The sequence below is a fragment of the Fusarium musae genome, chromosome 1 (assembly GCF_019915245.1).
Source record: "Fusarium musae strain F31 chromosome 1, whole genome shotgun sequence".
Classification (NCBI taxonomy): Eukaryota; Fungi; Ascomycota; class Sordariomycetes; order Hypocreales; family Nectriaceae; genus Fusarium; species Fusarium musae.
The window spans coordinates 5,422,094-5,449,758 of record NC_058387.1 but is presented as its reverse complement, the minus strand read 5'-3'; the positions used below and the strand labels follow the sequence as shown (position 1 = coordinate 5,449,758).

At 48.4% G+C, this 27,665-nt stretch overlaps 8 protein-coding genes and 1 non-coding gene across 9 annotated transcripts; 6 read left to right on the top strand and 3 right to left on the bottom strand.

Annotated features, from left to right (window-relative positions):
* Nucleotides 1-3,678: 3,678 nt before the first annotated feature.
* Nucleotides 3,679-5,001, top strand: J7337_001633 (uncharacterized protein; the record flags this gene model as incomplete). The annotated part of the gene is made up of 1 exon (XM_044819370.1): nt 3,679-5,001. One exon carries the CDS (start codon nt 3,679-3,681, stop codon nt 4,999-5,001), a length of 1,323 nt encoding a protein of 440 aa, XP_044687072.1.
* A 3,145-nt stretch (nt 5,002-8,146) lies between these two features.
* J7337_001632 (uncharacterized protein) lies at nt 8,147-8,808 on the top strand (the record flags this gene model as incomplete). Its single annotated transcript, XM_044819369.1, has 2 exons — nt 8,147-8,342; nt 8,393-8,808. 2 exons carry the CDS (start codon nt 8,147-8,149, stop codon nt 8,806-8,808), a joined length of 612 nt encoding a protein of 203 aa, XP_044687071.1.
* A 324-nt stretch (nt 8,809-9,132) lies between these two features.
* J7337_001631 (uncharacterized protein) lies at nt 9,133-10,051 on the bottom strand (the record flags this gene model as incomplete). The annotated part of the gene is made up of 2 exons (XM_044819368.1): nt 9,133-9,402; nt 9,455-10,051. The coding sequence occupies 2 exons, from the start codon at nt 10,049-10,051 to the stop codon at nt 9,133-9,135; spliced, it is 867 nt and encodes a 288-aa protein (XP_044687070.1).
* A 1,839-nt stretch (nt 10,052-11,890) lies between these two features.
* On the top strand, nt 11,891-13,716 carry J7337_001630 (uncharacterized protein; the record flags this gene model as incomplete). The annotated part of the gene is made up of 3 exons (XM_044819367.1): nt 11,891-12,040; nt 12,129-12,216; nt 12,263-13,716. 3 exons carry the CDS (start codon nt 11,891-11,893, stop codon nt 13,714-13,716), a joined length of 1,692 nt encoding a protein of 563 aa, XP_044687069.1.
* A 1,196-nt stretch (nt 13,717-14,912) lies between these two features.
* On the top strand, nt 14,913-16,260 carry J7337_001629 (uncharacterized protein; the record flags this gene model as incomplete). The annotated part of the gene is made up of 2 exons (XM_044819366.1): nt 14,913-15,224; nt 15,340-16,260. The coding sequence occupies 2 exons, from the start codon at nt 14,913-14,915 to the stop codon at nt 16,258-16,260; spliced, it is 1,233 nt and encodes a 410-aa protein (XP_044687068.1).
* Nucleotides 16,261-18,116: 1,856 nt separating this feature from the next.
* On the top strand, nt 18,117-19,115 carry J7337_001628 (uncharacterized protein; the record flags this gene model as incomplete). The annotated part of the gene is made up of 1 exon (XM_044819365.1): nt 18,117-19,115. The coding sequence occupies one exon, from the start codon at nt 18,117-18,119 to the stop codon at nt 19,113-19,115; it is 999 nt and encodes a 332-aa protein (XP_044687067.1).
* Nucleotides 19,116-20,135: 1,020 nt separating this feature from the next.
* Nucleotides 20,136-20,242, bottom strand: J7337_001627. The gene has a single exon. It is a non-coding gene; the product is annotated as a tRNA-Pro (tRNA).
* A 680-nt stretch (nt 20,243-20,922) lies between these two features.
* Nucleotides 20,923-22,229, bottom strand: GCN5_1 (histone acetyltransferase; the record flags this gene model as incomplete). The annotated part of the gene is made up of 3 exons (XM_044819364.1): nt 20,923-21,975; nt 22,031-22,155; nt 22,217-22,229. 3 exons carry the CDS (start codon nt 22,227-22,229, stop codon nt 20,923-20,925), a joined length of 1,191 nt encoding a protein of 396 aa, XP_044687066.1.
* A 376-nt stretch (nt 22,230-22,605) lies between these two features.
* On the top strand, nt 22,606-24,122 carry J7337_001625 (uncharacterized protein; the record flags this gene model as incomplete). The annotated part of the gene is made up of 4 exons (XM_044819363.1): nt 22,606-22,744; nt 22,794-22,848; nt 23,086-23,255; nt 23,305-24,122. The coding sequence occupies 4 exons, from the start codon at nt 22,606-22,608 to the stop codon at nt 24,120-24,122; spliced, it is 1,182 nt and encodes a 393-aa protein (XP_044687065.1).
* Between the last annotated feature and the right edge of the window lie 3,543 nt (nt 24,123-27,665).

Below are 27,665 nucleotides of genomic sequence, written 5' to 3'. Positions count from 1 at the left end.
AGCCCGAGCTAACCAGAAGAGCAGAAATCGTCGATAGAATGCTTATATAGCAGCTCAAGCTGGAAAGCTAACGACGGAGATACAGAGCGTGGACCATCAGGATCGCCGGTGCAACATACAAGGGGGAGTTTGACGCCTCCTCAAACGAGCCCATCTGGTGGAATGGCTTGTAATGGATCAGCGGAAGAGTCTTCGAGATTTGATGGCTCGGATGCACACAGCCTTTTGATGAGCCTCAGCAATACTGACTGTACGACTAATACTGAGGCAACAGAGATGTCGCAGTGGCAGAATTGGTTCGTTAGCGACCTACCTCTAGGGAGCGATGTGCAACTTACAGGGACATCTGATGAGTCTTTGACCGACTGGTTGGACCCCCAGCTTGTCAACCCAGCAGATACCGCGGCCATTGTGCAAACCCTTTCGGGGGAGAATCTATTTCAATCATCCGGCCCAAGTTATGACATGCCTGAGCCTCCATCGCTGGACAGTGATCCCGGCTTCAAAAAGCAGCCAAAACGATCAAGTAAATGAAAAGTCCTTATCACTCAGGGAATTGAATCTTCATATCGAGGCTGGTCAGAAAGTGGCCATATGTGGCCGTACAGGAAGGTGTGTATAACCATCAAGCAATTTACTTGACATGCACAATCCTGTCGATAAGAGGTCATGAACTAAGCAATCACTAACACAATGCTTCTCATATTTTAGTGGGAAATCTTCCATCATACTACTTCTTCATATGCTCAGACCGCTCCGCAATACTAGAGAGGATGCTATCACCATCGATGGCATTTCCATTCAAAATGTTGATCCCCCGATCTTGCGCGAGAGAATATTCGCTGTGCCACAAGATACCATATTCCTTCCCCCAAGGCTCGTCATGGCTGGAGAATATGGAGCCTTTTGCAACCAATGCTGCTGAGTGCAGGTCCGTCTTAGAGGACTTCAATCTATGGGATGTGGTTATTGCACAGGGGGCAGATTTGACCGCGGCTCTGGACTCAGATGCTCTTAGCCAAGGTCAGAGGCAGCTTTTTGGTCTCGCTCGTGCTGTCTTGAGAAATAGAGCAAAGGCGCAATCCATGTCAGAACCAGCGCCCCAAGGTGGGCTTCTCCTACTCGATGAGCCTAGTTCTGCTGTCGATTTTGAGACAGAAGGGTTGATGCACAGGATTATCTAACGTGAGTTCTGCGAGTACACGGTCATCATGGTTACTCACAGACTTGAATTTATCACTCAAATACACAGCGTACGGCAGGTTAACGTAGATACCCAGCAAGGACTTTTCGACCGGGTGCTTGTGGTTGATGCCGGGACTATAGTTGAGGATGGCCATCCAGCTCAGCTTCTGGAATCGAAAGAGGGAAAATTTAGAGCACTCTGGGAGGCGTCAAGAGTCTAAATAATATGTAGGATCGATCCATGTCGCCGGTTAGTTGGCCTCCTCCCCCCTACCTCTGTCGGCCGGTTGATTATACATGTTGATATAATGATTTGGGTCCCTTGGGATATTGGCTGTTTATTGGGAAAGTTACCACACACAGAAGCGCGAAGAGTAATTTAGAGCATTAGATATAGTCGAAGGGTCTCATGATGAGGCTGTTGAGCAGCGAGAGTCGAGCTATTTTATCCTAGCCGAGGTTTCCATGACTGCTGGGCTGGCCTTGACTCCATATAGTTGTACTTGATGTCAGAATCATGTCAGTAGTCTCTCATCAATCGAAACCGGATCTGGGTAGGGATATCCTTTGGTGAATTCATTATGGGAATTTGCGTTGATCATGAAGGAAATCATCATAAAGATAACAACCTCGATATTTTCCTCTCCATGGCGCATCCACCATGATTCTTCCTCGATTGTCAAAAAGTTTCATTATTGAGTTTTTATATAACAGGTTAAACAGCAGTTTGTAAGTTAGGAATTTTAGGATAAGACTCTGAACAGGTCTATTATTTAAGAGAGCTGGAAGAAGAAAGGTATGAAGTAGCTTCCCAGAGTATGAGGTAAAATCTTGAATCATTGGCTATGGAAGCATGCCTTAGGAAAGGCTCCCAAAGAGGCGTTGTCGAGATATGATCTTAGTCGAACATGTGAGGATCCTATCCAGCGAAGGCCTACTTCCGTCTGACAAGCCGCCTGACTCCAGTAACCCCCCTGTTGTGAAGTGTCTATGACCGCTGGGTAGGCAGATGGAAGATAAGATCGGACTCCACCACTTAACCATCCCTGACTTGAATATGCTTGCACAAAATGTCAGAACCACCCCAGAAGTTTCTCCCTTTGGTAGACTTACACAATCAACCCTTGTGTGTGGACAAGGAGCTGAAGACCAGAGGTATAGTCATGAGGAGAAACACGACGAGGATAAGAACTAAGACAAGGCGGATGACAAGCCTGATACGTTCCCACTTCCGTACCCTCCGCGGTTTTGCCTCTTCAGGCATTGTGTCGAAGGGCATTTCTAGTGGCTCGACGATGACATGCACTGGCTCTGGCGTAGGCTAGCGAGACAGCACAGGTGACTCGTAGGGTGGCGGAGACACATATCCGCTAGAGGCCTCTGATAAGGCTGGAGGAGTCGTTTGACTGGAAGATGATGACTGTTCTTCCTTCGACATGGCGACATGATGTATAAGTCGAGTTATGTGCAAAAAGGGGTCTGTGATGACAAAGGTGTTGAACGATGGGCAGAACAGAACAGACATGGTGGGGAGAAATGAGAGCCTACTTATGCTGAAAGTCCCAGTGGGTTGAAACAACCTTTTTCTCTTACGGCAGAATGATAAAGCTTGATCTTGAGCACGAGAGGTAAAAGTTTGTTCAGTGCCTCATCGTGAAGCCAACTGTTGCGTGACAAAAATGCGTATATGCTTTCAGGATAAACTAAGCGGGCCTTTTAACTAATGAACATCAACTCCCTTACTATATAGCTCTCGTCTTTTGGCCCCAATTACCAAATCTCATAGTTCATAAGGCCGAACGTGTAAATTAGATCTGGGTTTAAAACTGATGATGTAAGAAGTGTTATTTGCAGCTGAGACTTGTGGCTGAGAGCTTATTCCGGTGGAGAGAACCTAGAGCCTAGAAGCTCAGGTAGTTAGTTTCGTCAGAACGAGCGAATGGGATGATATCTAAGATTGGGGTGAGTTCCAAGAACCAATCAAAAATCCTGCGTCTTCCTGAATAGGGAAGCTTCCTCGGGTTCCTTTTAGTGTCCGTTGTGGCTTGGCCAGGACGACAAAATAGACAGCCTCTCGAATACTTGGGATTTTATCCTAAATAATAAAAATACTCAGGTAAGCTTTAGGATATCTTCTGCTGAGTTTAGTGTTTACTTAGGGTAACCATTCTTCAGATGTAGCCAGCTAAGGTCAGGTCTGCCCCCGATGACCACGGAAGGCAGCAAGTGTATTAGGCAGTAGGACTCCTTCCATTCCTTATCACACTTGACTGCCCCAACTTCCTTGACCCTGATTCAATAATCACTCCTTCCATGATGCTCAGCGAATTGCCGCCAGACCGAAAAGATGCCTTTAGATACCTTAGGTACCGACTACTTAAAGTTGGTACCCTTCTTGGCTTCTACTTTCTTCATCCCTAAGGTATCTTCTTTTACATTGGACAACATCATTTCTTTTATTATCAGACAACAGACATACCACGGGCACTCATCATGCGTCAAATCAAATATGCCACAGGGATACCTCAGATCTACAATACAACCATCATCATTGGGGCTTGTAGAGTGATTCCTCGCGATGATGAAGGCAGTGGCTTTGATACGGACCAATTTTGGTGGAATGATGCCCGCATGGACCAGAAACGCCTCGCCCAACTCGGTCGCCATCAAACATGGCTCAGTCCCCAGAGGACCGACGGTTTTGTCTATACCTACTCAAGCGAGATGATAGGCAGAATACTTCTGCATATCCGAGAGGCATGTGATAAAGCAAAGGAAACATCTCTACCCACCGAGATCCTCATTGTCCTCTACGGCCTTGGAAACCCTGCAATCGGCTGCCATATGGATTGCACCAAGGACTTCCTAGCCCCTGGTGCAATTATCACTCCTACGATGATTCTTAACGAATTGCCGCCTGGCCGAGATGTGACTTTAGCCATGCGCATATTTTCTACAATTCCCGGGGTCCATGTCTACTCGTTGCTAGGACCACAGCTTGATGAACACACGAGGGCTTTTGAAGATGTCCACAAAACAGCCGCCGCGGACGGAACATTGATCAAGCAAGCTTTTAACGAAGGAGACGTCATGGATTACCGGATTTCCAAGGAAGAAGAAATACTGGAAAAACACCATCACTACGAGCTTGCGCTCTGGCTCCGACAAGGTCCCAAGGACACAGATGGTACCACGGTAGTCAAGGACAGAATACTACAATTCATGGACCCGTATCCTGGGGAGACAGCGTTGCAGTGTCGGGCCAGGGTAGGCTTGTTGGCAACGATAGTGAACTTTCGGCTGTCAATGGCAATCTTGACGGACAACATGGTTGCCAAATTCGAGCTCAAACGCCCTCTGGACCAGACTTGCCTCGAGTGGGAGATGCCTCGGTGGTTCGAACTCCGGGCTAATCTCACACGCTCACGCTCGAATGAATGGTACGAATTATTCAAGGAAGAGGAGGAAATCGAGACCGGGGCCGGATTGTTGTGGAGTAGATACACACGATTCCGCCTTTATCTACGTGCAGCTCACTTTGAAACATACTTAGCTGAAGAGATTATACATACACCAGAAAACATCGAGAGGGTCTTAGCTGACATCGAGGATTTTTTCGATTACATACTGCACCAGGTCGAGGAATCGGCCAGCGCCTGCAAAGCAATTGTTGAAAAGACGAAAGAGGAGTACGGAAATGAGTCACTGTCGGAAATAGGTCAAGATCCAAGCCGTCTTGAGGGCTTGAAAAGTACGTGGCAAGAGCTTTTCGGAATGACGTATGATCAATGTCTACTGGTCTACCCTCGGGAGTAATAATAAGAGAGAGAGCAGAGAGCAGAGATAGGATGCCTACCTAGTTAGGTAGTTATAACAAGCAATGCGATTATTCGGGACCCCCTTCCACCAACAACAAAAACATAACAGTGACCTAGTCTAAATATCTACTGGATTTACCTAAGTAACACTGAATTATAATAAATCATCTTAAATAATACGTAACTTACCTAAATCTATTAATTCCTTAGGATAGAAGATGAAAGTCTTGCCCCCCCCAAAGGTGAGGAAAACAGCAGAACGGCTTACATCAAAATTCGCTGCTCTACCATCAAAGCCTATTCCCTGTAGTTCCTCGCCCTAGCCTCCCCTAGAATCGTGTGTCGCTCTGTGTAACCAGAAACGAGGGCAGATGTGCAATTCGTGTCACTTACTACTGCAGCACAGCCTCGAGGCAAAGGGCCCCCAAAGAAGAATACGGCTCTGATGAAAGCCTGGAGGATACAGAAAGAGAAAGTCGACCGGTAGCTCAATCAACAGTACGGAGTAGTGCAGCCTTACTGTTATCATACAAATATGATCTATTGTGTCCCGAGGTCTAGGTATTTCTTACATCCTTTACACCCCGATTTCGTCTATCGGTTTTGTCCCTTACAACACTTCTCTGCTGGATCCCTTCCAATGTCGACCGAAGTAATTGTCACCATCGTCTATTCCACTCTTGGCTTGGTCGTGTCGTGTGTTGGACTGTTCTTTGCGTATAAGTTGTATCAGTCCAAGAAGTGGCCTCGTGTGAGGAAGGCTTTCAGGTGGATGAATCCGTTCTAAGGTTCCTCATGTGTCGTTGCAGGTTGGTCATGGTCCATTCGAGTGCAATCAATTCATCCGAGAGCTGACTCATAGTAACAGTTGTATCATATTGGTTGATGAGTGTATGTGAGCCGAGTGAGAAAGCCTCGTCTGGTGAGGGGCAGTGGCTTGGGAACACCAGTTGTGTCGTATGCACCGCGGCCCATGTTGAAGCATTGAAAAGCAGCGCGTTCTCAAATTGTATCGCATTCTTGATTAAAAGATTATGATACACGCTCAGCATGTGCAAGCACTCGAGAGTGGTTCATTTCAATACATTGTTGACTTGTTGCAGGTGGTAGCTGGAGGACATCACAATTCGTCAATGTCCTCTGTGAATCTGGGTGGGACAAGGCACTGGAGGACAAACAAGTCAGGCTCAACTCATGAAAAAGTGTTGAAATATGAGTGCGAACCTAGGGGGAATATGAGATGTCCTTGGAATCATGAAAAGCATTGCGGTTGTTTCGACGTCACTCGGGGGGATGGGTTTTCGATATAGTGCTAGGTAAGCGAACCAGGCACTTAGACAAGAGATGATCAGTCCAGGTATCGTGCTGACAAGGGTGACTATAGCATCTGTTGATAATTGAACCATACTGAAAAACAGACTGTGAAGCCGAAGGATATCGAAGTTGTTTGGAGTAAGAGTGTAAGATTTGCAGGATGGTTTTCATATACATCTCGAGGCACAGATATGGGCCCTCGTCTTATATATTTAGTATATAGGGAGAAAAAAGGGTCCTGGAGGCGGATAACATTTGGTTGGGGCTATCAACCGGCCGCCGTGTGAACATGAGGTGTTGATTGGTTGATTGCAAGAATGATTGACTGTGATTGAGGCTGTACATGGGGAACTCGCGCGAGTTCTTGCACACCCCGATTTTGATATACATATACGCTGAAGAAATTATCCTGACACAAACTGATCCCAAAAGCACGACGACTGATATTCATTTATATTGTCACGCTGCAACTGGGCCTGGGCGCTGCAAGTTGTTTTGCAGGTCAACTCGTGCTGGTGGTAGGACTTCAATCCGTCTGTACCCTTCTCCGGTAATGTTTCGGTGCATCGCAGGTGGCAGCTGGGGTAGATTTTCGCTTAGAAGTAAGATCTCGGTCGAGGTTTCATGGAAGGACTGCATTTCAATGCTGTGGATGGATTAGATGCAGAAAACCTGGCAAACAAGAACAGTGCTCATACTTTGACTGAGTTGCATCGATGTGTCTAATGATAAACTCGATAGTAGCGGTCTCAATGTCGTTACGGGCCACATGCCGGCGCTGAAGGGCAAGGCATGCGAACCAAGCACTTAGACATGATACCAATAGACCTGGAATTGTACTAAGGATAGTCACAATTTCTTCAGTTGAAAGACTGTTCATGTTGGAGATAGATGTGTGGTTCAAAGACTTCCCATGGAGAGTAAGTTCGACAACTAACTCAAGTCCTCTTATAGATTGACGAGGCGCGCATTGTCCAGAGGTACCCGTAGATAAAAAGAGCCAGCAATGTCCATCCATACAAGTGCTCTAAAGTGCAAGTCCTTGGTGTGTACTGTAGATGCATAGCTCGGACGAGGCGGGGAAATGCTATGTCCCTGAGAAGGGAGGTGAGAAACAGTATAAGGCGCCTGCGTTAGAGAGAGCCACTGCGTATGCGTACGCATGCATCTCTCAGCCGCAGATCTACGAGCCTGAGATGCTGCCCTCCAACATGAGGATCATTCTCTGATACCTACGGTACGCGCACTGTACATCACTGTGCCACAGGGTGTACACGACTACCCACCCAGTGAAGAGAAAGAATTTACAGAACAACGTATAACAAGATTTCAATTGAAATGTGTCGTGACTTTTGCGTCCTGACTGGGAAATGTGTATAAGGGGTTGTGCTGTACAGTGCTAATAGCCAGGAAATGGAAAAGAACAAGGCACTTCGAACTGTCTAAGCCGATAGTCACGGGCTTTAGGTCTTATGTTACATTGGGAGTTAAGTTATACTACATACTCCGTACTCCCGCAATCATTATCTCCCCCTGTCGCCGGCATGTTTTCTCATTGCTCAGGAATACCTAGGTAGCTTGGTTCTCTCTGTATAAAGGGAAACGAAGGTGGAGAACCTGGGGCGTGGGCCATTAACGCGTCCAACGTCACCACTTAAGCGCGTCATGTCGCGCAGCCAACTTGAGCCCCACAGTCTCAGTCTCGTCTCAGTTCCCGTAAAGATGTTGATCTATCTCACTTCATCTTCTATTTACATCCATTGTAACATTACTCTAATTGTTTCGATTCCCGTTTATCCACTCAAAAATCTATCCTTCTAATAATTGAAATGGCCCACAAGCGCAAGCGATCCGTCTCTGAGTTCTGTGCCTCTCCCTCATCAGTCTCATCCTTCGACTCTCCTCCTCGACTCGGCAACTCCATTACCAGTCCTTTCGCGATCATGGCATCGACGCCCATTCACCTTCACAGTCGAACCATGAAGCGATTTCGCGATAATCGACCTTCAGAAGAGACAATTCATCGTAAGTTTTGATATATAAAGCCTGCACTGTATATATGCTAATTGAGTTAGAACGTACTCTCAACATGCTGTACTCTGCGCAGAGCCAGCATCAACACATTGGACTTCCATCTGAGAACATACAAACACCACCTCAACCTACTCAACCTGAATCAAACCAACAATCTCTCCACCGGTTCTGGAACATCTCTTCGGCGCCTTCAGCTCCGACAACCAACCTAAGCCAAACACAACTCACCCCCTCGAACTGCGACGATTGCGGTGCTAGTCTCAACAGTGGTGATGATGGCATGGATATCGATGGTATCGACAACGGGGATCACTCGTGCGGTGCTTGTGGTAAGCATGTTTGCTTCAGCTGCTCTGTGAGCAACCTTGGCGAACAGCGACGCTGTCTGCAGTGCGCTGGTCCAAACGATCGACCTTCACGTGCAACATGGAATAAAGTTACTGCATCAATGTTTTGATTGGATATTGTATGGATTTGGGTAATGGAAGAAGGATTAGCGATACTTTGGGTTATTTTAACGGCGTTCAATTGGGACAGCATAAAAGGGGGAATACCATTTGCACCATTGCTTCGAATAGCATCATCGGTAAGGTTTGTGCAACACGTTTATGTAGGTAGTTAGCATCACACGTTTTCGTGTAACATTTGACGACAAATACATGTCAAAATCACATAATGAAACATCATGAAGCCAAAGCACGTAACAGTGATCTTATTAAAAATGAGTATGACAAATCGAGTCTATAAAACAAACGCAACCACACGATACGGATGTGAACATCTAACCACGTCGGCGAGTGGTAGGGCTCTTCTTGGGAGTAGCAGTGGTAGAGGAAGAGGGTGTCAGAACAGCAGGCTTGGCTGCAATAGGGGCAGCAGGTTGCTTGCCCTTGGCCTTCTCAGAGGGAGCGTTCCAGTAGAAGATCATCTGGAGAGCAAGGATGGCGTTGAGGACGAAGCCGGAGACGAATCCGTAGAGGATGAGCTTGTCGTCAACTTCCTGGAGGGTTGTGAAGATTCGAGACAAAGAACCGGCCAGGTAGTTAAAGACCTAAGTTATTGTTAGCAACTATGAACTCGAAAGGGAAATAGAATCGGCTTACAGCGAAAGCACTGAGCTGACCGGTGCCACCCTGCTGGAAGATGGTGAGGATCTGAGGCAGCTTGCTGGAAACGCTCAGAACACCAGCACCAGCTTGGAGGTAGCTCAGAGTCTGCGCATCCACAACATTCTCAGCAAACAGCGTAGCAACAGTTCCAGCAAGCGCAGCGACAAACACAGCAGCCAGACTAGCACGGCCACTGTAGTTCAGAACAAGCACCGAGATAATAACGTTCTGTCCCACGATCAAGGCAGTCTCGCCATAGGTGCTGAAAGGAAAGCCATTTCGGAAATTGTAGGCGAGCGAGATGATGTACGACGCCGTCTCGAGAAGGTATGAAAGGAAAGATACACCCTCAGCGGACTTGGAGTTGATGAGCTTCAGGATCTGGGGAACCTTGACGATGGACGAAGCGGCGATGATACCGATGCCGAGGGCCTTGGAGACGGCAAACTTGATGCATTCGGCATCCTCGATATTAACGTCGAGAAGGAGAGATTTGTAGCAGGTCTCGCCGATGATGGAAACGCCCAAGTCGCGAATCGGCGCGGGGAGGTTATGCGTGATGGGGGTGATGGCTGATTTGAGGGCGTCCATGGTGGTCTGATTCTGTATTACCAAGAATAAGGTAGAAGAGAAGTTGATCAAAGCTCAGCGATTATACAAAGAAGTATTTCAGAAGGAGTGTGAAAGAAGTAGACAAAGACGTCACAAAGCTCGGAATTGCTTGTCTCAACTTTCAGAAGAAGAGGCCAACGAAACAGTACGTGATGAAATTGGAGATGACCGTTGCCTCATTGGAGTTAGTGGAGTCAACCCTGGTTCTGCCCTACGACAAAGTGGCTTACCCTACATCAGCGACTCAACCGCCTCTGCTCCGGGTTTTCGGATCAGACTTGCTTGGTTGGGCTGTCAATTAAAAATGGTCCCCTGGCCTCGAGTAAACAATGACATCAGTGCCATGTTGTTTCACAAGATGCTTGTTCATTCTCACGTCGTACATACCTTCCGTCCCGTCTACAAAAATATCCGAAAAAACTGATCTATCAGCCTCAAATGACGCTGAGGGAACATGTAAGAATCTTCGAGATTATTCAGCCCATGCCAAATCATCTCACAGATCTCGGTGGGGTGTTCAGCACACACACCGTTTCTGCGACACAAGCAAAAAAGTACAGTACAGTAGTAAGCTCAGCCTCAAGAGGGAACCAACCAGGTTTTGAAAACAGCTATTTTCGTGTCATGGGCTTAGATTGCCTTACACAGCCGTAGACCGTTGCGAAAAATGAAAAGTGAAGGAATCCACTTCTATTTCGACTTGTTGGACTTTTGTACTGCCTGCTCCTCGTGGGAGGGATCACCCGGGGCGCCTACAACAGTGATGCACGTGTCAGGCCACGAGGGGCCGGCAGCGAAGGGTTGCTGCTATGTGATATGATGTCTGTTTGCGTTATGATATGTCAGTTCATGATGCGTTGTGTTTGTTTCTCGGAAGTACATAACGCTGTTATTGTATATTCCGATGGGGGACGGGATAGTTATAAACACCGCAGAGATGATTAACAAGACAAAGAAAGGGCAGTGTAGCAAGGAGATTGAAGAAACAAAAGACCAATATGCAAATAGCTTGTGCCGTAGGTAGCTTCGGATGATACAAGAGTCAGCTGCTTATTGTGCTATACTGCACAGAGTATCTGCTAGTGAGCAACCTTTTGTCAGCCACCCGCAGTCTCCCAGGCACATCCATGTAAGAGACCAGTCAAATCATGGAACCAACTCTTTTCCTCTCACTTCTCACTCTCACGAGCAGCAGCAGCAGTAGCAAGCGTCTTTTTTTCTTGTCTTTCTCTTCTTGTCTCTTTGTGCCTTGTTTATCATTGCCTTGTTCCTGTCTGTGCTCGTGCTCTTTTTTCCCTCTCTTCCCCTTGAATGCCTACCTACCTAAATACAAACGATCCTCGTCCTTCTGCCCACTTCTTCGCCAAGTCTACCCCGGTCAACCCTGCCTGGCATTGCCTTGCCTTGCCCTGCCTTGCCTTACCCTTTGACTCAGGTAGTTTAGGTTGTCATTGTCATTTCATTCATCAGCTGGGCTCCATCTCATATAAGGTATTGGATCCCAACCCGAACCTGAACCTGAACGGGACTTGATCGGGTCTGTGCTACTGTGCACTTTTGCGACTTTTTATCGTCGTCTTATCTTTTTATTTCCCTCCGTTGTTTCTCAAAGAGTCTTGTCGAATGCACCATCGTCCTCGTTTACGGCATCATTACATCTTGTCCGTCTTGGATATCGATATCGATCCGCTGACCGCCATCCACGTTTCCCCGCCATCTGCCCTGGATGTGAGCGCGCCTTCATCGTGATCTTTTTCTCGACAACCTCTCTTCTCACCTTGATCTTTAACCTCACTATTTACCTCTTATTCTTCAACTATGGTGGCCCCTCCAAAGACAGAAGCCCCGCCGGGCGCAACATCGTCAACCCCGCCGCCTCCGGCTATTGAGTATTCGTATATGTATGAGAAGGATAAAAGCCCGTCAAAGCTATTAGATGCTCTATTAAGAGCTATTAGTCGTCATATTGTATGCGCGCTCCCTTTCTTTAACCATTTGGTTGCAAAAATTGTCAATATTCCAACGATCGCATACTGACCACCTTACGTCATAATAGATACTCGAGATAGGCGATAAAACCGTTTGTCACCTTACCCCGGAAAAGCTTGCCGCCTTCTATAAGGCTGTTGGAGGCGATTATGACTGTAAGTTCCATGGCGGCTTTGTGCGACATATTCCTAACGTCTAAAGCTCTATTTGAAATGCCACACGAGTCCATCTCATACATCTGGCAAGTTACTGGATGTCAACACACACTACAGCCAACCGACGACGATTTCGCACCACCTTCAATACCCGCCCTTACCGCTCGAGGCTTCTCACGATGGGAATCTCTCGAGATCCTTCTCGGTCCCGAGGAACACGTTCCTTTCTTACAGTTCGCCGTCAAGAACTGGCAGCTAAAACATCCCGAGACAGGCGCAGACTTTCCAGCCGACCTACCTCCAACAGTATTCCCAACCCAAGCCGACGCCGAGGTGGATCGATGGCACAAGTCGTGCGCCGAGAAGTTACGAAAAGAAGCAAACGCTCGAGAGAGGGAGGCATACAGAGAAGCACGAGATCCCACGGGGCCTGGTGAACCCCCTGAAGGTCCAGAGCCCAAGTTCGCCTACTCCCACGTGAGAGGGAGTGCTTTTGCTGGAACCCGAGCCAGGCCTGAGCGACCGTTGTACAATCATGTGCCGGGCAGACATGCAGGAGGGCGACCAACCAGACCTTCACCTGAGAGGTACAACAGCCGCTCTGACGAACATGCCCGACGACGAAGCTTCTCCGATTATAATCAGCAACCTTCGCCGGACGTACCACTACATGCACCGCATGCGCCCCCGGGTTCTTATCTAGACCCTCATGCGAAGCGGCCCGCGCCGCCTCGTCGACACAGTCAGCCCAGGCACTACTCTTCAGACTCTAGTGATGATGAGCCGGTTCCTCCTCGTGCAAAGAGAAGACCTGAAGCAAGCCCGCCTTCACCGACGACTCGTCGATATTCACCAACGAATGATCGCCCGCCTCCTGTTGCTAGCAACCCACCCCCAACATTCCGACCTCACCGCGCAGATGGGAGAGCTTCAGACGATTCCACCCGCCGAAGATCAACGCACAGCCCCAGCCTACGAGAAAAGCTGACCGAGAAAGTCTCAAACATTCTCCCCAACGGACTCAGCAGCAACCCAGATCGCACCAGAAACCCGCCTAGAGCCCCATCCTACAACACCGACTCGTCCCGCGGACGCCGAAGCCGAGACCGACTTCCTCCATCTCGCCTCAGCAGAAGCTACTCCGACATATCAGGAGCTTCCTCAGAAGCCGAGTCCAGCGACGAAGATCTCAAGCGATCTAGGCGGATACGTGAAGAGCGAGATAGAGAAAGGGAACGAGACCGCGAGCGAGAACGCAGGGGTCGACAGCGGGAACTTGACCGGGAAAGGGAAGAAGAACGACGTGATCGGTACCTGCGCCGACCGGATATGGAGAGGCGGACTAGCAGCCATGCGGATGCGGAGCGAAGACGCGACTATCCCGGATGGGATCCGCGATCTGAGAGGAAGAGATGGGAGAAGCGCATGCCGCCTGATGAGCGGGGGACCAGTCCCCTTGGGGTGTCTGGGAGACGGTATGCTGAGCCGGCGTACCCTTGATCTGGAGTATGGATTTAATACCGAGATTGGTATGCATGGATGTCAAGTGTTGAGCACTGAGAGCGATATTGAGCATTTTGGGATTTCATATGGATCTATCTTGGATATAACGAGATATAGGGTTTGCAGAATATGGCGTCTGGATAGACTGAGGGAGATAATGACTATGAATACATATACTCCACAGAGCAATGAGCATTTATTCCTATCAACTTCCTTTACTCTCACTTTCTTGACATCTAGTCCTACAACAGTCGTTCTCTTCAGCATCACCAAAACAGCCTCTCCTCCACTGAGCAACCCCACGGTTACGCCATGGCTCCATTAAAGTGCCGCGATCACGGTAGCTAAGCCGGTCCAGAGCGGGCTTCTCCGGGGTTATAAGCTACAGGGGTTCCTCACAGTCTGGCCCCTCACCAAGCCTCAACCAAAATTCCAAAACCCCTCTCACTAGGCGAGCCAACGAGAAATGTCGAATTGCCATCAGGGGTCTCGTAGCAGGCCAAGATTCCTTCTTCAACAAAATGAATGCCGTTGTTCACGGGTAGCGGGCCGAGAGATGGAGCCTCAACTTTACAGCTTTATAACAGTGCCCGAGAGACATAAAACCGCAAGGCGTAGGCTGGTATTATGATCTACGTTCAACAGTCAAGGCTGTTGAGCTACATCATATGGTTCCATTTCTCATCTGCATCCCTTCCCCCGTCGTAGATGATCATCGCCAGGTTCTAGTGGATCTCGGTACGCGGCTTAGGACGGTATTCCATGGTAATTCAACAGTCTAGAAAAGCTCCCGAAAGCCGAGACTACCGGGGCATTCATCATCCCCAAGAGTTGAGAGCTGTAGCATGGATGTTTTGTATCTGTATGTAATTGCCTGTGTTTAGGACCGGAGACTGACCGAGGTCGGCCGTGGGGGGGGGCCATGAGTGAGTGAGGCGTAGCTATAGCCTAGAGCTCACCAACAAGAGCCGGCCCATTCATAATGTTAGAGTTTTGAGCTCTTTCGATTTAGTCCATGGTGTTGTACACAGCTACTGTACAGTACACATCTTGTCTTGGTTTAGTGCCTCATGCTGCTGCAGCTCACTCACAGCTAATCTGCTGTCCCTCTCTCGATTGACTTTGGCCAATTCACTCACTTCTTTCATCTCACATTCTCTATTTTCATTCCTTTCATCGTTAAATTTCTTACAATGAAGCCCGGTACATCTCTCCGTCTCAGGGCCCTTCGACAGGTTACACCCCGTAACCGTTTGTGTCTCCCCGCTTCGGCGAGATGGCAGCATTCCCGGGCCATGTCAACAGTTGTTGACTTCCATCCTCGACCTTCGCAGCCGCCTCTTCCTCCCGCTGGAACTAATGAAGCGATCGAGAAGCAGAGAGCTGAGAAGAGGAAGCAGATTCTGAGGGAAGCTGTCACGGCGACTCAGGTTCGACATGACTGGACCAAGGAGGAGATTGCGGCCATTTACTACCAGCCTGCCCTTGAGCTAGCATACCAAGCTGTAAGGACATCTCTTCTCATTCGATCGTGATTGCGACTGCGGTCGTCGTTCAATGATGACATCAATTGATGGGCATATCTCACAGAGCAACACCATGGCTAACACAAACTCTTAGAGCACCGTACACCGTCGATGGCACAACCCCGCCGAAGTGCAACTCTGCACTCTGATGAACATCAAGACAGGCGGCTGCACCGAAGACTGCTCCTACTGCGCCCAGTCAACCCGTTACCAAGAAGGCACAAAGGTTCCCGCCAAGAGAGTAGAGAGTGTCGAGAGCGTACTAGCAGCTGCGCGAACGGCCAAGGAGAAGGGAAGCACCCGATTCTGCATGGGCGCCGCATGGAGGGATATGCGCGGTCGCAAGAACAGCTTGAAGAACATCAAGGCTATGGTTGAGGGCGTCAAGGGCATGGGTATGGAGGTCTGCGTGACGCTGGGTATGATCGATGCAGAGCAGGCAAAGGAGCTCAAGGCCGCGGGCCTCACGGCGTACAACCACAACGTCGACACTAGTCGTGAGTTCTACCCGTCTGTCATCACGACACGCAGCTACGACGAGCGACTACAGACGCTGAGCCACGTGCGCGACGCTGGTATCAAGGTGTGCTCAGGTGGAATTCTCGGTCTGGGCGAGACCAGCGAAGATCGTGTTGGTCTTCTTCACACCGTGTCGACACTCCCAAGTCACCCGGAGAGCTTCCCCGTCAACGCCCTCGTGCCCATAAAGGGCACGCCGCTGGGCGATCGGCCCATGGTTGAGTTCACGAGCATGTTGCGAACCATCGCCACGGCGCGAATCATCATGCCCTCGACCATCATCCGCATCGCGGCGGGTCGCAAGACCATGTCGGAGGAGAAGCAGGCCTTGTGCTTCATGGCGGGTGCGAATGCTATCTTTACAGGCGAGAAGATGCTCACGACGGAGTGCAATGGGTGGGATGAGGACGCCGCCATGTTTGGGCGATGGGGTCTTGAGCCCATGAAGAGCTTTGACAAGTCTCCCCAACCTGCACCTGAAGTTCGAGTTCTGTAACAGTCAGAATTGCTTGAATTGAGTGCGAGTTTCAGCATAGCACACCATCCCTCGTCCATGTGCATGCTACTTAGTTATCGAAGTTTATCATGGCCGGCCCGCACCGGGTTCGTTCCGGTCTGAGAATGACAAAAAAAGAACAGGCAGTGTGCATTAGTGATAACCGAGGGAGCGGATAAAATGTGATACGTATCACATCACGTTAGCAGAGGCGCATGAGATGGAGATAACGAGGATAATCGAGAGATGTACTCTGTAGTGGAGCTAAAAGGATCATTCTCTACGCGTGACTCGCGGATTTCTGGGTTTTGTTGGGCCAATCTCGTGACGACCAACCACGAGAACAGTGAATTTAGTGAAGTACTTAGTGTTGGTGATCAGATTTACAGGAGGTTTTGAGTTTTAAGTATCTGTTGAAGAGTCATTTCCATCCTGGTCTGCAAAATGTACAATTGTATGTGGTCAGCTGGTGGGGTGTATAAAAAGTGCCATCGAGTGAGAGAGCTGTTGCACTTTGTGCGACAAACCCTCTCTTTGTATCAGATAGATACAAAGATATATATCCCTCAAATGGTAAATACGATGGATAAATACTAGATTCTCTGATGACGTTTCTGTTTAATGCCTGCAATATCATTCGTCCAAGCGTTGAAACGAACAGGTTACACGCAGTTCATGGACAAGGGAATCAATGGCCAACAGATGACCAAGTGGCAGACTACCTAGAATACTGCGAGTATGCATAGGCTAGGTATGTAATATTGATAGATCCAACAGCAACAACAGAACAAAAACAAATAACAAACAGACTGTTACACAATTCTAATAGGTCCTGGTTCTTTGTAGCCACAGACAGACAGAGACAGAATTGCTGACCTACAAATTACAATGTAGACCGCTTACACTCCATCCCTCTACACGCCCCCGCCTACAACTCATGTACACACTGAGAGTTGAGCTTTAATCCAGGCGCATTAGGTCCCGGCCTCAGAATCATCCTCAGCCTATCAAATGACCCGTCCATGTCCTGTAGGCTCCCGATGGGGGATGCTATTGGCACCACTCAAGCCCGCTTCTGGTCCCTGGGGCTGGGGGCTGCCCTGGCCTACACCTGCTAGGGGCCTTAGGTTGGCACCAAGCCAAGATAGAAAGGAGGGGCGCCAGACAAGAAAAAAAAAAAGAACCCGCCGTCGCCTGAAGGGAAAAAAAAGATGGAGGGTTAGTTCCCGACGCCGTGGAGTTATTAACTAGGTAGAGAGTGTTTTCCAATGCATTAAATGCATGCCAATACATGAGCATACCATCCATGCCATACCATACCATGCCATGCCATCCTTCACATCCATATTAACTTGTCACCTCCCTCTCTGGTCTCACCAATTACTCTCCCCTCTTTTCTTTACAACGGTGTAATTTACACTCAAATTTACTTTCAGGGTTCAACGAGAGAGTCTGCTAAACTCTAGCAACACCTATCGTATCGTATCTCTCTGTCGCAGAAGCCTCTTCGGCCTTGCCGTTCCTTGCCTGATTCCACCCCGCCGAGAACGCCCGAGCATACAAATCCCACTGCTCGCTCGCTCAGCCTGGTTTTGAGATTCTCACTTGAACTTTTCATCCTTCCTGGTTGCCTGCCTTACCTTGTCTGATCCTCATCAATACGTGTCACGCTGCTGCCTCGTACAAAAGGACTACTATCGACAACACATCTCAACCGAGATTACGTGAACGACCATATTTCTACTCCCAACTTTTTCGAGCAACGGCTGTCATACAACAAATTAAAGCCTCTTCGACAAACCTTGACGCATTTTAACCAACCTGTCCGACATCGGCCTTACTTCACCACCGCCATCATGAAGGGCCGTCCCGTTGATCAGCTCGTTTACGAGTGCATGTTCCCTCGTCCCAAGAGCAACGACCCTCTGAACTTCCACGCTCTACTCCAACGCAACTTGATCCCAGAGGTTCGTCAGGAAACACACGCTTTCTACGGCCACCTCGACACCCAGGAAGCCAAGTACCCCGGCCTCGACTACACTCACCACACCCATCGCATTCGTCTCTCTCGCTGGCCATGGCACCGACGACTCTTCCGCGCCTTCGACAGCCTCAAACTCACCGGAGCCGAAATCGCAGGCTTGACCAAGTGGGAGGGAACAAAATGGGCCAAGGAGAAGTACGAGAAGGAGCAGGGATATGTTATTCATGACACCACCGCCGACGGTTTCCCGGACTGGGCCGATATCGAACACCTGCCCCGCGCCAACCGAGATCAGTCCGTCGAGGTGGAAGGCGTTGCTATTGACGATCTGTACAACGAAATGATGGAGGTCGAGAGCGAGGACGAGCTGGATAGTGTGGGTGTCGAACTGAACGAGCGCCTGAGGGACGGTGTTGCGAGACGCGACGCCGGAGACACTTCAGCCGTCCTCGACGAGGAATGGGAGCAGTGGCTAAAGAACGCCATTGAATCTGGTGAAATCAACTACCTAAACGACCACATCTTTCACGACAGCGACACTGTCCCTGCAGCTCTCTTCCCTCCAGGCTTGCTCAGCACCGCCCGAGCTGGCCAATGGCATGAGATCCCCGAATCTCTTCACCGCATCCTCCGCCGCACACTACAGTCAGAGGACCCCAATCGTCCCCAACAGACGCAGACGCCGATGCAGACACTACCACAACCGCAACCGCAACCACAGACATCGAGCCTGCGCTCTACATCCTCCCTGCGGCGCCACCTGATTGACAACCGGCAGTGGCGTGCTCCGTGGACACGTCGCACCTTTTCAGATCTCCGTCTGCCTGTGGGCGATGCTAGTTCAGGACGAGCAGATAATTCCAATGCTTGAATACCAAGCTAAGAAGAAGAACAAGAAAAAATGAAACGAAATTAAAAGACAAAAAGACCAAGCAAAGAAAAGCAGCTGTTTCTTACGAATTATACCCTCTTGGCTTCGTCACTTTAGGCGAAGCCTTATTTTATCCAACACAGCGATCAGACACACGCACGCCCGGCCGCAGCCTCAAATGCAAGCATGACCAATGTTTCATCCCTGTCTCTGCTCAGGCATTCAAGGGTAGACAACAAGCAACCGACCATACGAGACACACACGCACGCACACACAAGACACACACCACTTTTTTTTTGCATTTTCCTTTGTCTGGCTATCCACATTATGGATTATGGTGTCTGGCGATTGGGAAACAGTAAACCGGGGAAACAACATCTGTATGATTTATTTTTTTATGGGAATTGAACATTATGGATCTGTCGGTTTGATAGAATGTTTGTTGCTTGACATTCGATTCGATTGGCAAGGATAGAGGCGGCTTTCTCCATCTGGTTCTCTTCGCCTTGGTGCTTGTGCTGGTCACATTTGAATCATACGGGCTTGTTGATAGATAGCCAGCGACTTATACCTGTTTATAAAGGGTTTTCTATATTGATCAGATTCGCAAGTGAATGTTATGATTGTGACGTATGTAAGACACAGGTGTACAGTTGTAAGCTTTCTGGTATCAACTTGGCCTATAGAGGAAATCTTTTCGTCAAACAAAGACATAATTCTACATAATTCTACAGTCAAGATGTTCTTAAAACACTCTCGAGTATAGTTTCGTTAATGTCGATGTATTACAGAAGTGCTTGGCAACTGTTATTGCTACCAGCATACATTGGACGTGTTACAGGGTGGGCTGGCAGCTGGATGCCCTCCTTACTTCAATACCACAACCAGTCCATACAGACAGCTTCGAGGACTCTGGGAATCTTACGAGCCTGAACTCGATGTTTTGAGCTGGGCGATAAAAAAACAAAACAAAAAAAAAGAGGTTCTTCCAAAGACTTGATGGGACATGCAAAAAGTAAGGGCCTGACCGGGGATTGAACCCGGGACCTCTCGCAAACTTTAGTCCTCTTGTGAGAACTGAGATGTCACTCCCGAAGCAAGAATCATACCGCTAGACCATCAGGCCGGACACTAGATCCTAGTCATCTGTTAGTGCTCGTGTCCCAGAATGTTAATTATAAACGATGATCGAGCTGACGCAGGACGATGAATTCGTTGGACTCCGTGTTGCATCTTGATTGATAGTTGACAAAATGACTTGATTGTGAGAAGATAATCATTCAATGATAGTATTATGTCTTGGAACTACAGTTTCTGTAGTGGGCCTTCCCGTCATTGTTGTGTAACACCAGCGCGGGCTACAAGAATCATGGCATGCAGCATGCCTGGCTTACAGCTGTCATGCAGTGCCTCACATTCCGAATATCTATGGTGATTATCAAAAAGGTGTTGGTCTACAATTTGTTAGAATCCGGTCGAAAGGATACTCTGAGCCTCTTCGGTATGCATCTGCTTCGTACGGCTTACAGAGTATCAAATGTCATCAGTTCGGCTTGATGGTTTGGTGGTGCTACAGACTTGACAAATGTACTTCAAGCTTCAAAGACGACTACGTAACGTAAAGCATGGTATTCATTACACTGCTACCAGAATCCAGAAACTCCTCGCTAATAGTAACACTTTACCCACCCAGATAAATTACAAATAACATCCCAACAACTACTCATCCGTTGTGCCGCCTGAAGATGTCCGAAGTTTGATGCGGATGCGATTCCTTGGGTTTGGTTTACTAGCTGGACGAGAGCTCTATCTCTCAGGCTCCAGATGTGACCACTCAGGAATCGCCTTGATCTGCTGCCACATATACTTTTCGAGCTTGTTCGCCGACTTCGCATAAGGAGTGCTCTCATTATTGTACTTTCTGCAGTTGTCGAAAACAAGCTTGGCGTCCTTGATGAAATCTTCAGGCGTGAGGTACTGGTCGGCCTCAAGTTTGCTCTCCATCGTACTAAGATCCATAGGCTCCTTGATGACTTCGTAGTAGTCGGCCACATCGTCGCGGTTAACAGGCACAAGGAATGGCCAGGCTGAGTTGTGGTTCTGTAGATCGTTGAGTAAGTGGAGAAGTTGGTTGTAGTTGGGGCCGTGACGAGGTTGGCGGGCGAGCTCGTCCATATCAGGAGACCATCCTGATGCTCGAATGGCAGGGATATCGAGAGGGTTGATCTCGGTGATTCCATTCTTCCACTCCTTCGGCGGAGCATGGATATTGTGTGATTTGGAGTAAGCGCGGATCTTGGCTTGGACGCATTCTTTCTGCTTAAGGAGCATGCGACCCATTTCGAGATATCGAATCCGCGGCAGCATCGAGCACTGCATAATCGTACCGCCTTCATAATCTTTGATGTACCCCATCCATACCTTCTTGTCGAGGGTGATTTCCTTGGTGAACCCCTGCTTTTTGAAGTAACCAATAGCGTAGTTGTCGGCATAAGTGAGGAAATGCATCACGTCGCTTGTCGCCTTGACATAATCCTTCAAGTGCGACATGAGATGGGCACCGTAACCCTTGACTTGCTGGTCAGAACTAATGGCACAGAAGACAATCTCGGCGAAACGGCGACCCTTGAACGGGCGATATGTGATTCCTCCAACAACTTCAAGGGGCTTCTTAACGATGGCAATCGATAAATGTGTTCGGTCGTAAACTAGTCGCGCAATATAATCCTTAGGCATTTTGGGAAGTTGTTTTTGAAAGATACACTTGAGTCCGGTTAAGATGATGAGTGATTCGCGCTCGTTGTCGTTGTTGACTACTCGGAATTCGATTTCGCCATTGCGCTCTTCGATGACGGCGGGCTATAACAACCATATGAGTACATGATATATGTATGAGGTTTGTAGGCAGACTGACCTTTTCGGGGAAAGGAATCCTCTTGATCTCCGGCTTCTTCTCCGAAGGCTCAGCCGAGTCATCTTGCTTGATGCGCTTCGATGGGGTAGGAGACGATGGCTCCTCCTCGGCTTTGCGCTTGCCGTCTAAGTGAGATATTGTAAGTATTTCAATCGTTATCGCGGTCGCATATTTGATGAGACTTACTTTCTTCTGACATAATCGCAACAGGAGTCCCGTAGGGTTCTTCAACTGTGAAAGATAATTAGGGAGCAAGTGAGTTATGATAGAATGGAGTATCATGACAGCGGAGTGAGGCGCGTCGAGAATGTCCGTGCACTGCTTATGTCATTCAATGTGGACCCTCCAGCTCAAGGCAGGAGCTGACAGGGGTAACTGTCCACTAAACCCTATTCGTCTATGGACACGATGCGCCATCGTAAGCTCATGAAGCTTCCCCAGAGCCTCTCCTAACAAAGCAGTTTGTCAAGTCAACACATTCACCTCAACCTTTCTACCGCGACACGTCAATTTCTCGCGAAACCCTACTACACGCTCTCCCAAAACACAAACCATTCTTCTTTCCAATTTAGCCTATGGATTCTTCGCTGCATGAGGTCTGGCAAGCTGCTGCTGGCAGTCCCTTCTTCCCTACTGTGAGCAAAGGAAGCCAGTTCTGGGTCGCCTTTTCTTTGCTCCTCCTCGGATTCTCTCTCACCGGTGTATTTGCCCTCAGTGAGTTTTCTGACCCTCATCTGTTTTCCTGCCTACTAACTGGTTGCAGACCGCACACTCGTCAACGTACCTGTACTAGGCATTCCAGCCTCCATCGCCATCGCGTACGTTTTCCATCGACAGTCCATCATCGTCTTAATTACTTACTTTCGACAGCTTCGGAGTGGTCTATATGTTCTGTGCGGTCGGAGTCTACGTCTAAGATACCCAAAAAGTCCTCATTTCGATCGGTTTCGTGTAAAATAGTTGGAGCAATCAAGAGAAGGCGCTACTACAGGCGGCTATTGCTTTTCTGCCACTTTTCGTATTTTTATCCACACATTATCCTCAATCTATCACAGTCACAATCTCGAAATGGCTCCAGACGCTCAGCCAATCTTCCGCGCAGTTGCGACTTCGACCAGGCCACTGTATCAACTTCTCAGGTGCATCAACTTTGCACCGAGAGTTCACGTTCAAATTACAGAGGATGGCGTTCGTTTCGCTGCTGACCATGCACGGGTGATGCAAGGTCAGTTTGACAGCTATCCTTGGGATAGATAACAACTGACAATGATCAGGAGTTGCATTCCTCGATAAAGCTCTCTTCTCATCATATACAGCCAATCTCCCTGCTCAGGATGGCGATAACCCGCTCGAGCTTCCTAATTTTCAACTTTCATTATCTTCTGTTCTCGAAGTACTCCAGATTTTTGGAGCCGTAGATGTAGCCACACGGGCACAAAAAGCAGACCAGGATCCTTATCGCAGCAATCTTCGGAACTATCGGCCTGATGCTTTCAGTAACCAAACTCTCGGTATTTCTGGCACCTGTACCCTGCAGTACAGCCAAGAGGGTGATCCATTCAAGATCACCATCGAGGAGTCTGGCGTTAAGACAACGGCATCATTGACAACCTATCTACCAGAAATACCTGATGATATTCCATTTGACCGCAATGATCTGTCCTTCAAAATCATTATGCAATCTCGAACACTACTCGATTCTATGGCGGAGATTTCTCCAACAGCTCCGACGAAGCTAACTATCACAACTACCAAAACCTCGCCATTTCTATCTCTTGCTGGTGTCGGAGATCTTGGAAGCTCAGGAGTGGACTTCGCCCGTGGAAGAGACCTTCTCGAAACCTTCAACGTTCAGGAACGCTGGTCTCAGGCGTACAAGTTTGACTTTATCAAGAATTCAACAGAAGCAATGCGGATAGCCACTAAGGTTAGTTTACGAGGGGATGGTCAGGGGGTGCTGAGTCTGCAATTCATGGTAGATATTGAAGGTGGCAAGCGAAGCTTCTTGGACTTTCGGTTCGTTCCATTCATCTCGCACGATGAGGACGATGATGAAGATGATGAGGCAGAGGAGGCTGGCGAAGTAGACTAGATATATTGGCTGAAAAAGTTCTGCACAAAAGGACGTCAATGTGAAGAAATTGTCTCACCCAACCACTCATGTCTCACATACCTTTTTAACTGCTAGCCGTTCTGTCTTGTTACTGGTTGGCGATGCAACCTTTTGGAAGTCCCTTGTCTCCCTTGATCCACTAATGGAATGCAGCATGAAGCAATCTCGAGCATGCCCTACGTTGAAGCTATCGTGGCCGGAATGATGGATCCAGCCTCCTCTGGCATCATTACATCTTTCGCAGAATCTGTGCCTGCAATGCTGTGCTGAAAAAGGGCGCATCATCCCACCTATTTCCGTTTGTTCAGCTTCTTCAACACATTTCATATTCAGCTTCATCATTATCTTCAATCCATCACCTGTCAAACCTGCTGAGCGGAACGACACTTTATTTCTTCAACATGAGTCCGCACCAAGAGATCAAAATTACAATGTCCTCCAAGCCATGCATCACAGACATCACCACCACCACCACCAAGAATAAGAGAAAGATTTCATGTCATGACTGCCTCTTCGGCCCTTTGAGGTCATGGGCAAAGACCAAATTTGGAAAGAGGCCTACATATGTTGAGCTGCATGACGACGTTGAGCCTTTACTCGATGAGAAGAGAGCTCCTAGGCCGACCTATAAAGTTTCCAAGATCATGCGCATTGCTACACCACGAACGATTAAACGATACAGCCGTCTACCTTGAGGGCAAGCAAACGAGCAAGAATAACCGGTCATGATTCAGCCAACTTTTCGGGTTTATCGTCTAGAAACACATTATACGATACGGAAACACAAAATATGAGAAACGAGAGACATTTTTTTTATTTTATGAATTACAAGAACTTATGGGAGTACTGCAGGTCGGCTTATTGCTATGGGTTATTTGGGGTCTTATGCTGTAAATGAATTATGGGTATGGAATACATAAAAGGAGTTTGAAGAAATTGCACGGCTTTGGTCTATATTTAGCTTCATCTCAATACAAGAATATCATGATATTTTCGACAACATTGCTCCTGATGTTATAGCCCAGCCTTTAGGCCAGTTCATCAGAATAGATTGGGGTCCAGCAACATCGGATCTTGACCTGTATTTTCTGGCGGTGACAATCTTGACATATGCATGGAAACCCTGATAAGAAGTTGGGCCCAGTTCTGTTTCATGTGGTAGAAACATGCTTACAACAATGTCTGATATGCTCGGAATAGTACGAGTATGATTCACTGACCTACATTACTTCACTGTGTTCCTATCAGCGGGTGGCCGATTCCCCAGAGAGCTCGTGCCAGCCGCGAGGAATAGCATCCTGGGGGGTATGCTGTAACCAAGAGGTTGAGAGGACGGAAGCGAATTTACCGAAACATGGATGATATTTAATTTAAACTCAGCTGAGTCCTGTTGAAGAACATAAACGGACACTGTCCCAGGGATTGACCTTGGTGTTGTTGGGGGCTATGGCCTTCTAATGCTTCCAAAGCAGGGCAGCTCCGAAAATTGTTAAGAGAAGGCCAGGAACATAAATATATTGCTTGTGCATGAAGGATCCAAAATTAGAGCATTTTCTTGTTTCATTGAGCTTCTTTTATTGGCCCCCATGAAATGTTCTGCATGATTGAGGCTCAGAAAGCGATATTTAACTGCCGTGTCCGAGAAAGGCAGGTGCGCCAGGAACGAACAAGGTTATTATCCATCCATCACGGGCAGGATCGATTCCTCCCGCGGAAGAAGAACCCACCAAATACAACATCACTCCAAACTGCGCCACGCTTCGACTGTCTATCAGTCTATTATTCTCTCATTGTGACCTCAAGCTCTTGTCAATCAATCCTCACCGCTGTCTTGACGCAGTCAAATCATCCTGATACGATGCCATGACTCTCCCAATGCAGGCAGCCGTCGGTGATTCACCGCTCGGAATTGGAATGAAGACGCAATAAACATCGGATCTAACGATAGGGGCCCATCGCTAATCGTTCGTTCGCCCGTCAGTGCACGCGGGAAACTTTCCTTTCCCGCCCGTTCTCCACCTAAGGATCAGCATCAGGGCCCGGTAGATCAGCCGTCCAGTGCCAAGACAATCATTCGACAAGATACAAGCTCCTAAGGCATTTCGAGTTACCGCCGACATCAGGGCTCTCTCTTCAGGCTAGCACTGCAGCCTACCGAGTTCTAAGAGTTACAGTGCATGCGCAGGCTGACAGGAGGATCGTTTCCACTACTGCATCATCCCGCTCCGCCTGATACCCACTACTGTGATGTTACAGGATGTCGTGGGCTCACAACTTGTCTCCGACGTCAAGACGCTTTATCCAGACGGGTAGCGGCTTTGATGTGTTGTACAGGCCCTTTCCTTGGGTCCGGTCATTCGATATCCGGAACTCGAATGAACCACTACGATTAGTGGGTGGTTGGGAGTTGTTGCACAAACGGGATACGATGACTGGGCCTCGACATTCGAAGCAAGACATCTTGTTTCCTGCTTCTCACAGGCCTGAACGAACAGCCCTGAATAGCATCAGCCACGATCAACTGTCAGCCAATTAGCACGGCAGTAGAGAATATACAGATTGTCTGTATTGGTAGGACTTTGCTTGCATGCATCTGGGGGCCATTGTTGCTCCACAACACCATGATTGAGGATAGGCTTACAGACAGAGGAAGGATCACACGAGTTCACCTAGAGTCCATTATCTGAGTCCATCGCACCGTGTGCGTCCTGAGGTATATATCTACTGATAAACCCTGAGACATCTGGACAATTGAATTGTTTGCAGGCCAAAATCGTATCTGATTTCCGCATTCGGGTCCGTTGAACTCTAGACCCATCTAAAGTAGCCTCGAATCCGGCGACACTGAATGAGATCGCATCCACTCATCTAGAGCATATACTACCAGCATTTGCTCGACAAACTCTCCTGTCAACGCACTTCTTTCATTCTTCTTCTTCTCTTTACTTCAGGACTATGTGAAGCCGTTTATTTGAATTCTCTTCGTTCCATCATCTGCCTTTGTCGGGCAAGCCAAGATGCCTGGCTTGATACGGCGACTTATCACTCCTCAACGGTCACAACCCAATATCAGAGATCGGGATCGTGGTCGCGATCGCCATGAAGATCTCACTGATTCATGCGAGGACCTGAGTTCTTGTTGCGCCAAGTCTTCACAAAGAAAGACCAACAAGGCCAAGTCACGTCTTCCACTTCCAAAGAAAGGTGCAACGCCTGTTACTATTCAAAGGATACCTGACGTACACCGCGTTGCGAACGCGGTTCCCCGTCTACCGACTCCACGTTTACGAGCACCATCTGTCAGCTCTTCACGTTGTGAGGGGCGAAATGCTGCTCTTGAGGCTCTCACAGGCAATGATCCCACCAACGGATGGCCTCTTTGTCCAAGTGAGCACGGACAAGCCCACCCACATTCCTACCATCACTCCCATTCCTCCCAATCATCGCGGTACCTGCGCCCCCCTCGGTCTAGGAATGGTCCTCTCGGCCCTGTCCATGTAAACGACAATAGCACACACCTAG